This window comes from Sus scrofa, chromosome 9 (assembly GCF_000003025.6).
Source record: "Sus scrofa isolate TJ Tabasco breed Duroc chromosome 9, Sscrofa11.1, whole genome shotgun sequence".
Taxonomy (NCBI): Eukaryota; Metazoa; Chordata; class Mammalia; order Artiodactyla; family Suidae; genus Sus; species Sus scrofa.
The window spans coordinates 128089300-128101983 of NC_010451.4; the positions used below are offsets into that span (position 1 = coordinate 128089300).

Consider the following 12684-nt stretch of genomic DNA (forward strand, 5'->3'; position numbering starts at 1 on the left):
ACTGGAGGTGAACAAAGCTGAAATGGTTAATACTGAACTGTCACTTTCCTTGCTGAGTTTTAAGCCTGGTTGGGGAGAAAGACAGTTAAGCAGATGAAAGAGTGATGGAAACAGGATATCTCCATTATACATGGCCGTCAACTTTATTTGGGAGACCCCTTCTGACCATCTCAGTGTTTCCCTCCCTAGTTCTTTCCCTTTATTTACGATGATTTTTTGTTTCACTTCCAGCTACTGATTCCCCCTTTGCTCCTCTCACAATGGATAGACTTGCCTCCTAATCAGAGAAACTAGAAGTCATTAGATGATAAATCCTTCATTTATTGCCCAGGATTGACGTGTCCCATAACCTATGCTTATCCTTTGCCGCTTCCCTTTGAATTCAGTGGAGGAAAGAGCCCCTTTTCTTTCAAATGCAAAGCCGCGTCAGATATGGATTACAAACCCCCATTAGGAACCCCAACAGATCAGCTGTCCAGTCCTCCCAGGACCCCTCCCCACCTCTGTTATCTGCCTCCTCTGTGTGCATTCTATAAAAATATAAACATGCTCTAAACTCTTGAGAGAGGAAAGAAAAAAAGGAACCAATAGAAATCCCCATGGAACATACATTTCCTTTTCCTTTCTGCTCTGCTTCTCTCCTTATCTTCACAGACTTTTCCAAAGTTTCCCATGCAATCTCATTCTACTTCCTTGTTTTCCTCAGACTTGTGCCTTTATTCTTCTACTGCAGCACTTTGCCAGTCACCAGTAGTAACACATGCAAAGGGGTTTCCAGCCCTCTCTTACCTAACTGTAGCTGCAAATGACCAGTGTCTTCTACTCTTGGAAACATTTGCCTCCCATCATTTACCCTCTTCTCTCTGATTGCCTTTACTAGATCTCCCTCTGTGTATTATTTAAATATGAGATCTTCAAGACTCAGCCCTAGACCTCTTTCTCCACCTTCTGCACTAAGAAATTTCTCTCCCTTCCACCTGCCACCTGATTCCTCTGGGCTAAGAACTTTCACATGTGTATCAGCAACCCGGGATCTCCCTTCTGAGCTCCACACCTGAGTATCTCTACCTCCTCCCCTTGATTTCTTCCCCTCTACTCCTCCCTTGTCCCACGTGGCATGTCTGAAGCTGAAGACCCAGCCCTCTCATCTCTGTGGTTCTCTTGATGCCTGTCCTCCTCCTTTCCACTGTCTGTTCACACTGAATTCAGGGTGATCTTTCTAAAACACAAAGCTTAAAATTCGTACGCTGCTCTTAGGATTGGCCCCACAGCATCCCTCCACTTCATGTGTTGCTAGTGCATCCCCAATCCCCCATGTCCCCTCCACCAGATGCCTCTTAGTTCCAGGTCTCCGCAGAACCCTTGCCCAGTTGGTGCCCTTGTGCATTGTGGCTTCTCTCTTCAGTGTGCCTCCCAGTTCCACCCTCTCTCCACCCTGACCCCTTTTCAGTTAACTCCCAGCCTCCCTTTTTTGTTTTGTTTTGTTTTGTTTTATGGCCACACCTGCAGCATATGGACGTTCCCGGGCTAAGGGTTGAATCTGAGCTGCAGCTATGGTCTACACTACAGCCAGGGCAACAGTGGATCTGAGCCGCATCTGTGACCTACACCATAGCTTATGGCAAAGCCAGATCCTTAACCCACCAAGCCAAGCCAGGGATCTAACCCACATCCTCAGAGACAATGTCAGGTCCTTAACCCACTGAGCCACCATGGGAACTCCCAGCCTCCCATCCTTGAATCAGTGCCCATGTCACGTATTCTGACAGCCTTCCTCATCACTCTTCCCTCCCTCCATCCCCCCGCCCAAGTCCAAGTTAAGTCTCTCAGTCATGTTCTTTTATGGCACAGATAAATACATTGTCTTCTTTGCATTTCCCACAGTCATACTTCAAAAAATATTTGGACAAATATGTATTTAATGTCTGTTTTCTCCATTAGAATACAAGTTTCGCAAGGACCAGGGCAGTGTCTGTTATTCACCATTGTGTTCCCAGCACCAGCTTGGCTCCTAGCTCACAGTGGGTCCCCAGGAATATTTCTGTTGTAAGAGTCAGAGCACACCTGTAGTCAGGGGACGGATTTGCTAGGGAAAAAGATTAGGGGCTCACAACTGAGGAACACCTGCATCAAGTTGTTAGGGAGGAGATACATGTTGAGGAGAAGGCTCAGATGAAAAGGTCCCAGTTTGGATAGTTAGATTAGAAAGTCGGTGGGACAGGGAGCTCCTGTCATGGCTCAGTGGTTAACAAACCCGACTAGGATCCATGGGAATGTGGGTTCAACCCCTGGCCTTGCTCAGTGGGTTAAGGACCCAGAGTTGCGGTGAGCTGTGGTGTAGGTCGCAGCCGCGGCTCAGATCCCAAGTTGCTGTGGCTGTGGCATAGGCAGCACCTGTAGCTCTGATTCGACCCCTAACCTGGAAACTTCCATATGCCTTGAGTGCGGCCTTAGAAAGAAAAAAAGAAAGGAAAAAAAAGTTGGTAGGACATATTGGTGCAGATGTCCAGTGGCCTTTGGTCTTAGGTTTTGCTTTTTGAAAGGAAAGTGCTGCCACACCTCGTAGGCACTTCTCCTTTTGTGAAAAAGAGTCTTTCTGGGAAAATGAAATTTGGCCTAATATTCATACCATCAGGCTTTTCTGCAACAGATGGAGGATGAGGTAATTATGCTTTTCTCTGGGCTAGTCTTCAAAAATATTAAACTCATATTTTTGGGAGTCATTCCTAGAATTAAGACTTTTGATGTTGTTGTTTTGGTTTTGGTCTAGACTTTATTCTCTTGGCAGAAATAATCCATTCAGATATATTCAGCACCACCCATTCCCATAACACACGTATCATTCTCCTATTTTGTGTTCCTCCTTGGCTCAGGGCCTTGTGAGCCCCCATTTCCCTTGCTCCCTGCCAAGGTCATCACTTTCTTTTCAGTACTCGCTAGTTGGCTCCCTGAAGGTAAGGAAGAGCAGGCTGTTGTGGCAGCTTGTCAGAGACATACCAGCCCAACCCCATTTCTCCTGTCTTGTTCCCAGTTTACAACAAATGGTTTGTAGCATCCAGTTTGGAAGCTCAGTGTTGAATTAAAACGTGGCATGAATTTGGGCAGTATGAATGTGGGCGCTTTGCTTCACTTGTAAAAGGGAGACAGTGTCTCTTATTTGGCTAAAAGGATGCGTGCTAAGGCTTGTAAAGCAGTCAGCACGATGTGTAAGTCACATCTTAGTTAATAAAATAGTTGCTATTAAACCCATACATGGGTGTTGCTATTGTATGACACTCCAGGGCAATTTCAAATTCAATAAAACCTTAGATTTCTTACTTGGATAATGAATTAGTCAAACAGTTAAGGTTTCTAATAACTCAAGAGTTTCTTCTTCCAAGTAATAAGACTTTTGAAAATAATCGTTCTGAATAATTTTTAAAAGAGTTTTAAAGGTATCGATTCAATCATATGGATGGGAAGGCTTTCTGAAAAATGTAATTCTTTTTTTTTTTTTTTTTTTGTCTTTTTATGGTCACACCTGTGGCATATGGAAGTATGGAAGTTGCCAGGCTAGGGGTCTAATAGGAGCTGCAGCTACCACCTACGCCACAGCCACAGCAACAGCAGATCTGAGCTGAGTCTGCAACCTACACCATAGCTCATGGCAAAGCCAGATCCTTAACCCACTGAGTAATACCAGGGATCAAACCTGCATCCTCATGGATACTAGTTGGGTTTGTTACTACTAGGCCACAACAGGAATTCCCTAAAACATGTAATTCTTTGCCCAGATTGAACTGATTTAAGCGCTCTTATGTCTGCAGCCTTTGCAATCAACTGCCATTTCCCCATGCTTTCTATCTTCCCTTTAAATAACTTCTTCAAACCACTCCTTTCTCTCTCAACTCTGTTGTGGAATTATAGTCTAATAAGCAAGCATAGCTCTGATTAGTATAATTTCTCCATAAATAAAGGGCTGAGATCTTTCCTATGTAATAAATTTGCATGGGAATTTTGGCCATGTTTAGATTATTTAATTTTCTTGTTCCAAAATAGCTTTTTTTTTTAAAAATAGTTATTTCCCCAATACAATTTTTTTTCTACTGTACAGTATGGTGACCCAGTTACACATACATGTATACATTCTTTTTTCTCCCATTATCATGCTCCATCATAAGTGACTAGACATAGTTCTCAGTGCTACACAGCAGGATCTCATTGCTAATTCATTCCAAAGGCAATAGTCTGCATCTATTAACCCCAAGCTTCCAATCCATCCCACTCCCTCCCCCTCCCCCTTGGTAACCACAAGTCTATTCTCTAAGTCCATAATTTTCTTTTCTGTGGAAAAGTTCATTTGTGCCATATATCTTACAGAATGGGAGAAAATAGTTTCAAGTGATGCAACTGACAAGGGCTTAATCTCTAAAATATACAAACAACTTATACAACCCAACAGCAAAAAAGCCAATCAATCAATGGAAAAATGGGCAAAAGACCTGAATAGACTGTTCTCCAAGGAAGATATACAGATGGCCAACAAAAACATGAAAAAATGCTCAACATCCCTGATTTTTAGAGAAATGCAAATCAAAACTACCATGAGATACCTACTCACACCAGTCAGAATGGCCATCATTAATAAGTCCACATATACCAAATGCTGGAGGGGTTGTGGAGAAAAGGGAACCCTCCTGCACTGTTGGTGGGAATGTAAGCTGGTACAAAATAGCTTTTGGTCAGAAGAGGCTTCCAGGTAACAGTCTCTTATGTGCAGTGACATGCTGCTTGACTGTTTTCATGTCTCTGCTTAATAAAACAAAGCCGGTTGGGGGACTGGAGTCTAGAATTAAATTAGTAGGGAAGTGAGAAAAGGAAATTGGACTCTAATCTTCATCAAAGAATAAAGGAGGAAATACAAGGAAGTTACAGCAATTTAAACAAATAGCTGTGGATGAAAATAAAAGAATAAAGGGATCCTTAAATAGTATGTTCTCTGAGTGCTTTTCTGTATTTAAATTTGTCAGATAAGTTAGGTGGAAAACTAGGAAAAATACAGGCTATCTAGTGACAGAGTAGGGGGAGGCCAAGCAAAATAATTTCTGAAGGAGGTCACAGAAATCAATCTTGAGTTGTCAATAAGAATTTTTATTCCTTTGTTTATTGTTTCTTTCATCTAGAAGTTTCTGCCTTCATTATGACAATAGCACTTTGCATTGTCAATTCTGATTTCTTTTAGATGTAAACATTGTTGGGCAGACCATCTGAATCCTCCTTAGCTAGTTTTGAGTGGGGACCAGAACAAGATAAGGCTCTGCAGCAAGACCCAGTAACTGTGAAAGCTGCTCTGCCACATGGGCCATGTGACCATTCAGATTCATTGATGCTTGAAGTGTCTGTGGCAGATGGAGATGCTCTTTGCAACCTGTGGTGGGCCCTTGTAGGTGAATTGCGGCATAGGCATTTCTGGTGCAAGGCCTTGCCATCCTCTGTGGATAACTACTGTCCTTTTGAAAAAAAGCTTTTGGCTGCCATTGGACCTTAGTGGAGATTGAATGCTTAACGGTGGGTGACCAAGTCATCCTGTGACCTGAGCTGACCATCATGTTATCTGACCCACCAACCCATAAACTTGGGTGTGCATAGATGCATTCCATCACCAGATGCAAGTTATGTATGTGAAATTGGCCTGAACAGATCCTGAATATACAGTGTAAGTTCTGTGAATATAAGTTTCATGAAGAAGTGGCCCAAATGCCCACTCCCATTATACTACCTTCTGTTTTCCATCCTGCACTCAAAGCCCCTGGGGAGATCCCTGTGATCAGTTGACAGTGGGCCTCATTACAGCTGATTCTGCACAATATTTAGGTGCCACCCGAAAGAGGACAGCTGCAGGACACGCGCCCCTTTCTGGGACATCCTTGAAGGACAGCTTTGGGGGCAGAGTTCCAGGAGTGCACCTGCTTTTCATTTTGCTTGGGGGGTGGGTAATGGCCAGATATGCCATTATATACCCAAACGTGTCCTGAGGCCAATGTTTTGGCTGTATAGTTAGGGACTTTGAAGGAACACAGTTAGAAAATTGGTGACAAAGAAGGTAAAGGCTGAGGAAGAGGTATGTGAAAGAGCTTTCTGAATGGATGAAAAATGTGCAAGATAATTGTGTCCTAGGTCAGTGCCCACCAAAGGGTGGCCTCAGCTGAGAAAGACTTTCATAAACAAGTGGATAGGATGACCTGTTCTGTGGATACCAGTAAGTTTCTTTCACCAGCCACCCCTGGAATTGCCCAGCAGGGCCATGAAAAAAGTGGCCATTGTGGCATGGATGGAGCGTATGTCTGGACTCTGCAACATGGACTTCCATTCCCCAAGGCTGAGCTGGCTACGGCAGCTGCTGCGACTCAATCTGCCAACAGCAGAGACCAAAACTGAGTCCCCAGTATGGTGTCATTCCCATGGGTCATGTCAGCTACCTCCTGGTGGCAGATTATACTGGACTGACTCCATAAGGGAAAGGGCAGAGTTTTGTTTTTACCTGAATAAATACTTATCCTGGATATAGATTTTCCTTCCCCGCACTCAAGTTTTCTGCCAAAACCACCACATGTAGACTTATCAACTGCCCTATTCAGTGTCCCAACACTCCACACAGCATTGCTTCTGATCAAGGAACTTACCTTACAGCAAATGAAGTATAGCAATGGACCATGTCATGGAATTTACCAGCCTTACCATGTTCTCCACCATCATGGAGTAAGTACTTGGTAGGATGGTAGAATAGCCTTTTGAAGACTCAGTTATAGTGCCAGCTCAGTGGCAGTACCTTTCAGGTCTGGAGCATGGTTATCTAGGAAGCCGTAAATGCTCTGAATCAATGTCCCATATTAATGCTATTTCTCCTCAAGATTCCTGGGTCCAAGAGTGAAAGTGGGAGTGGCACCACATACTATTACCCCTAGTGACCAACTAGCAAAATATTTATTTCCTGTCTGTGTGACCTTACACTCTTCTGGCTTAGAAGTCTTAGTTCTAAAGGAAAGAATGCTTCTACCGGTGGAACAATGGTTCCATTGAACTATAATTTAAAACTGCTGCCTGGCCTTTTGAGGCTCCTCATGCCTCTGAATCAACAGACTAAGAAGGGAACTACTATTCTGGCTGGGGAAATTGATCCTGGCTATTAAAGGGAGGCTGATGGAGGTAGGGAAGCGTAGGTCTGGAATACAAGAGGTCCTCTATGGTTATCTCTTAGTATTTCCATGCCCTGTAAGTCAAGTCACTGGAAAACTATAAGAACCCAATCCAGTAAGGACACAGACCCTTTAGGGGTGAAGGTTGAGTCACCCTCTAGCTGAGGTGCTTGTTGAGGCAAAGGGAATATAGAATGGATAGTGAAAGAAAGTAGTTATAAATACCAGCTATGACCAGATGAGCAGTTACAGAAATGAGATTGTATCTGCCAATTACCTCTTCCTTGGTTTACGATGAATATGTTTGTGTGTGTGCGCGCAGGTACGCACAGAAATACAAAAGCAGATTCATATTTAAGTTAGGAGGTATCAAGGAGAAGAATAAGCATTATTTAAGTACTTTGCATCCTTTTCCAGGGAAAGTATTTTCCAGATACACACAGGATATCTGTATCATACTAGCCAGGGGTATGGCCTTGTTATTTTCTTTATTTGGAGATTAAGTATGGTTGAAGAGAGGGACTGGACTTGTGATGGATGTTTTTGATTAGATTAACATTTAAGTCAGTGAAATCTGAGCAAGCAGGTTGTCATCTAGACTGTGGGTGGGACCCATTTAATCAGCCGAAAGACCTAAATAGAACAAAAAGACCAAGCTCACCAAGCTAGAAAGAATTCTCCATCAGATAACCCTTGAATTTCATCTGAGCCATCAGTTCTCCTGGGACTCTGCCTGCTGGTGTTTGGATTAGAACTATATTATCAACTCTCTAGAGTTTGGAACCTGCTGTCCCATACTGCAGATTTGGACTTGTCATTCTTTATAATTGTGTGAGCCAATTCCAGAGAGAGAGAGAGAACCTATCTACCTATTGGCTCTGTTTCTCTGGAGAACCTTAATTCAGGAACCAAGAAGGTAAAAGTCTTTACATAATTGTCAGAACTTTAAAATCTATGAAAACATTAAAAAAAATCCTTGAGCACTTTAGAATTTTCTTTTGCAAGGGAGGAAATTAATAATATCTGCCAGCCCATGTAGGAAGATAATTTAATCAAACACAGGATTTTTGGTAAATAAAAATTCATTTCCTGTCTTCATATGAGAGAAATATGAGAAATATTCATTGATATCACTTATCTACAAATTCTGGTAAAATTAAGTCTAAATATAACCTAAAACTCTCAGTAACCTTTATTTGTTGGATTCTTTTAGATTTAGAGCCAGGACTAACAGCTGCACCTTATAAGTTTCCAGCTAGTCTTTGAAAGTTATTTCAGAATGATGACCACTATTAAGGCATCCAAAGATAGTCTTTATTTATTGCATAAAATTGTGCCGTCATCTGAAATGATACACAAAAATGAAATGTAATTTAGCTGAGTATCAAATGGCCTTTCTCAATGAAAATTACTCCTTTCTTCCTGAATAATGGGGGAAAGGAAAGGGCACGAATTACATGTCAGTGACATCTCAGCTTACGTCTAGTTTATCAGCCATTAACTACTTAGCAGCTCTCTGTATGTGGACAAGGTATTATGCCCCGAATAATAATGCACTCACGTGAGAAATGAAAATAATAATGGTCTCCTTCTGAGGCAAGGGAAGATTAAATGAAACAAATTTTCTTCGTTAAGTCTAATGTCCATTTCTTTTTTATAGTTAGTACAAATTTATAATTTTATAGTTTAATAATTCATATTCTATATGTGTTATAGAATCTAGAATATTATCAGTAACAAAAAGCTTCAAGTTCATTAATTTTACCCCCAATTGTTGCATATAAGTGAACTGAGTATAGAGAAGATTGTCTGTGCCTAGATCCCCCTGGTTGTAGGGAAGCTTTCAGAGACAGAGTGGGGCATAGTTAACTAAAAATACTGGAGTTGGACAGACCCAGCTTTGAGTCCACAGGACACCACTTTCTAGCTTTGTGACAGTGGAAAAATTCTACGCTTTGTGTTTCAATTCCTTTATCTTTAAAATGCTAATAATATAGATGTCATAGAGTTGTGAAAATTATGTAATGCATAAAAACAGATTAATTCATGTGCATGAATAAAGGTGTTCATTATAATCTGCACAGTCAATCAATTATTTCATCATTGGGTCTTCATGTACAAATAATCTGACATTTTCTTTCATCTGATAATAACCCAAATTTCTGACTTAACTCTCTTACCTGAAAACCCTCTCTCAAAGTTCCTGTAAAGCAATAATGAAAACAAAGAGTTACATAACACATCAATCCCAGTTTAATAAGTGATTATTTCCAGAAAATTCCTAACATATAACAGTCATCCATAAATATGTTTCGGGCATGTAAAGAAGGCCATCTGGGGAATTGTTTTCTCAGGATTAAAGAGGTCTTAGTTTCACTTTCCAACTTCTCTTATGAAATCTATCTCTGAACAGTAGTGCAGGTTGTATGTTATATGTTGAAATGAAACAGTATAATCTCTTACTAAGAATTTTTCTATTCTGAACTACTTGTTTTGTATCAGGTTTAATGTTAATTTCAATAACACAGCATTGAAAGTAGCTACATCAACAGGCTAAAATATCTTTAAATAATTTGACTTTATTTATTAATTAATTTTTTTTTTAAGGACTGCACCAGTGGCATATGGAAGTTCCCAGGCTAGGGGTCAAATTGGAGCTATAGCTGCCAGCCTATGCCCCAGCCACAGCAACGCAGGATCCGAGCTGCATCTGTGACCACAGCTCATAGCAATGCTGGATCCTTGACCCACTGAGCGAGGCCAGGGATCAAACCTGCAAGCTCATGGTTCCTAGTTGGATTTATTTCTGCTGTGCCATGACAGGAACTCTCCTCTAAATAATTTTAAATATAAACAGTCTTCCTCCTTCTACCATATCAACCCTGACTTTTTTCTTCCCTTAAAGCCCTTCATAATCTTATTTTTCCCAGCTCCCTAGTATATTCCTACTATAATAAAAAGACTAGTCTTTTTGTCTCAAAATCAAATATCCTTTTGTATTTTTGTCTATCTTGTCCTGACCTTAGGCCCAGGGCTTGGCACATAGCAACAGTAAATGGTTATTATTATTATTTTCCCATAAACTTGTCTTCATTCATCTACTTTATAACCCACTTTAGTTTCCTTTCTTAGCTTTCCGTTCTTTCCATAGACGTTTTTAAGAACTTATATATTTTGCTTTCTTTACAATTTAAAAATCTATATTTGAGAGCATTCTGTTCATCTAAATATACACAGGTTCAAAGCCATTTAAAGGTCGCTATTGCACTCAATTGGTAGACACTATTTTCCTGGATGAGGGCTTCCATTTGCATCTAATCTGATGGCCACTCAGTACTAGAAAAGAGCTCTGGATTAGGAAAAGGGCTCCAAGTGTCCTGCCATTCACTGTTACCTCCAACAAGACCTAACTTTTGCAGACTTCCCTTTCTATATGTAAGAGTTCTGTAGCCTTTTTGTCCTTTTGGTTGTGAAATGATTTCATGAATGTGTATTTATTATATTGGTGGGTGGACACCCAAGAGTCAGATGCAAGTACTCAGGACGCAATGCGGGTGGGTTCTCTTATCTACTTGCAAATTCGTACAACTAGTATGTCACGCCTCATGTAGTCTTCAGAAAACGCCATTGTATACTCCTGAGAGAATGAGAATGAAAAAATGAAGATGACATCTTCCTGTTATTATGAAAATGGTTTTGACCTTGTGGACAACCCAAAACTCTGAGCTCTATGAGGACTGCTGTCCTAGGATGTAGAGAAACAACCAGCTTTCTTAGGCAATAATGGTTCAGGACCACAAAGAAAATGACAATGTCTCTCTCTCCAGAGAAGCACTCTTGTGTTTAAGTCATGTGACACACATCCTATGCTTTGCTATTTTACGTGAAAACTCTTCATTGGCTCATTCTGTTCCCATGTCCAGAATAGCCTGCTTCCCTGCCCCATCCTTCCCTGTTAAGAAACTGCATCTTTAATACCAAGCTCAGGCTTCTTCTTTGTCTGTGAAGTTTTCTCTACCACTCAAATTCCTCAGATTGGAGTTGACAACTCCTTCTGGACCTCATGCGCTGCCATCCTATACCATTTGACTTTGCCATCCCGTACCATCCAGCTTGAACCTGGATACAGGAGCCTGGGGTGTGACTCCTGACCCAACTCTGCTACTTACTGGTTACATGACCCTGAACAGGTTTTCAAGGTCCTGGTTCTAAGGGTCTTGGTTTCGTCACCTGAAAAATGGAAACCTCGTTAGGATTTTGCGAAGATTAAAAGAGACGATTTCTGTAAAAGACTAAAAACAGTTCATACCAGATAAGAAGAGCTCAACCAATGTCATCTATCCTTATTATTCTCGCTATCATAATTATTACTCATTTCTGCTTCACTTAAATAAACTCTGTTCCCCAGGTCCATCTGTGATGCCTGAAACATTGACACCACTTAACAGATTTATTGAATGAATTAAAGGATAAAGATATTTCATAGGTCTTTAAGTTGATTAAGTTCTTTTTTTATGGATTACATAGTAGCATATGTTTTGAAATCAGTCAGCGTAAAGCACCACTAAGAATTCTGGACCAAGAAAGCAAGGTTCTTAATCAACTACAGATTATCTGCTAGTAGATCTTATGCAAGTAATGGCATCCTTTCAGAACTTCCATCTGGAAAATGAGCAAATACTTTTTTGCTCATTTTACAGGAATTTTGAGAGGACCAAAATTTTAAAACTGCATCCGAAAGTAAGCCCCACACAGCCAAGGGTAAAGCAGAAAGGATTGTGGTTGCTATTGCTTTTGTTATCAAATAGTGTTACTGGGCCATTTTTAATAATGTTTGCATTCTAATAGACATTAATTCTTGATTTTCATATATGAAACATTGTTTTCTCCTTTTTAAGAATTAGATGTTATCAAGATGTGAATGAAATAACAATTCTTTTTTTTTTTACCAAATGTAGGAAATGGAAATGAAAATGACTTTGCAAATGATACCTGTTTCTTCATTCCAGGTGCCCGTCGTGGCCATCCTGGGCTCAGGTGGGGGGTTCCGAGCCATGGTGGGATTCTCTGGTGTGATGAAAGCACTGTATGAATCAGGAATTTTAGATTGTGCTACCTACATTGCTGGTCTTTCTGGATCCACATGGTTAGTATGCATTTTGTTTTATTTTTATTTATTTTTATTTTTTTAATGACATATAGTTGACTTACAATGTGTTGATGTGTATAGCAAAGTGATTCAGTTATACATCTGTATGTATATCTATTCTTTTTCAGATTCTTTTCCCATATAGGCTATTACAAAATATTGAGTATAGTTCTCTGTACTATACAGTAGGTCCTTATTGGTTATCTAGTTTATATATAGTAGTGTACATATGTTAATCACAAACTCCTAATTTATCCTCCCCCCCCATAAGTTTGTTTTCTATATCTGTGGGTCTGTTTCTGTTTTGTATACAAGTTCATTTGTATCATTTTTTTTTAGATTCCACATATAAGCAATATC

General features: G+C 40.5%; 1 protein-coding gene across 9 annotated transcripts in view; it reads left to right on the top strand.

Annotated features, from left to right (window-relative positions):
• Window positions 1-12684, top strand: part of PLA2G4A (phospholipase A2 group IVA) — a 311245-nt gene that overhangs the window by 235719 nt on the left and 62842 nt on the right. For all 9 annotated transcript variants that reach the window (XM_021063825.1, XM_021063826.1, XM_021063827.1 and 6 more), the window contains one exon: window positions 12185-12321. In XM_021063825.1, the coding sequence (XP_020919484.1) occupies window positions 12185-12321 (137 nt within the window). The remainder of the gene's footprint in view (window positions 1-12184; window positions 12322-12684) is intronic.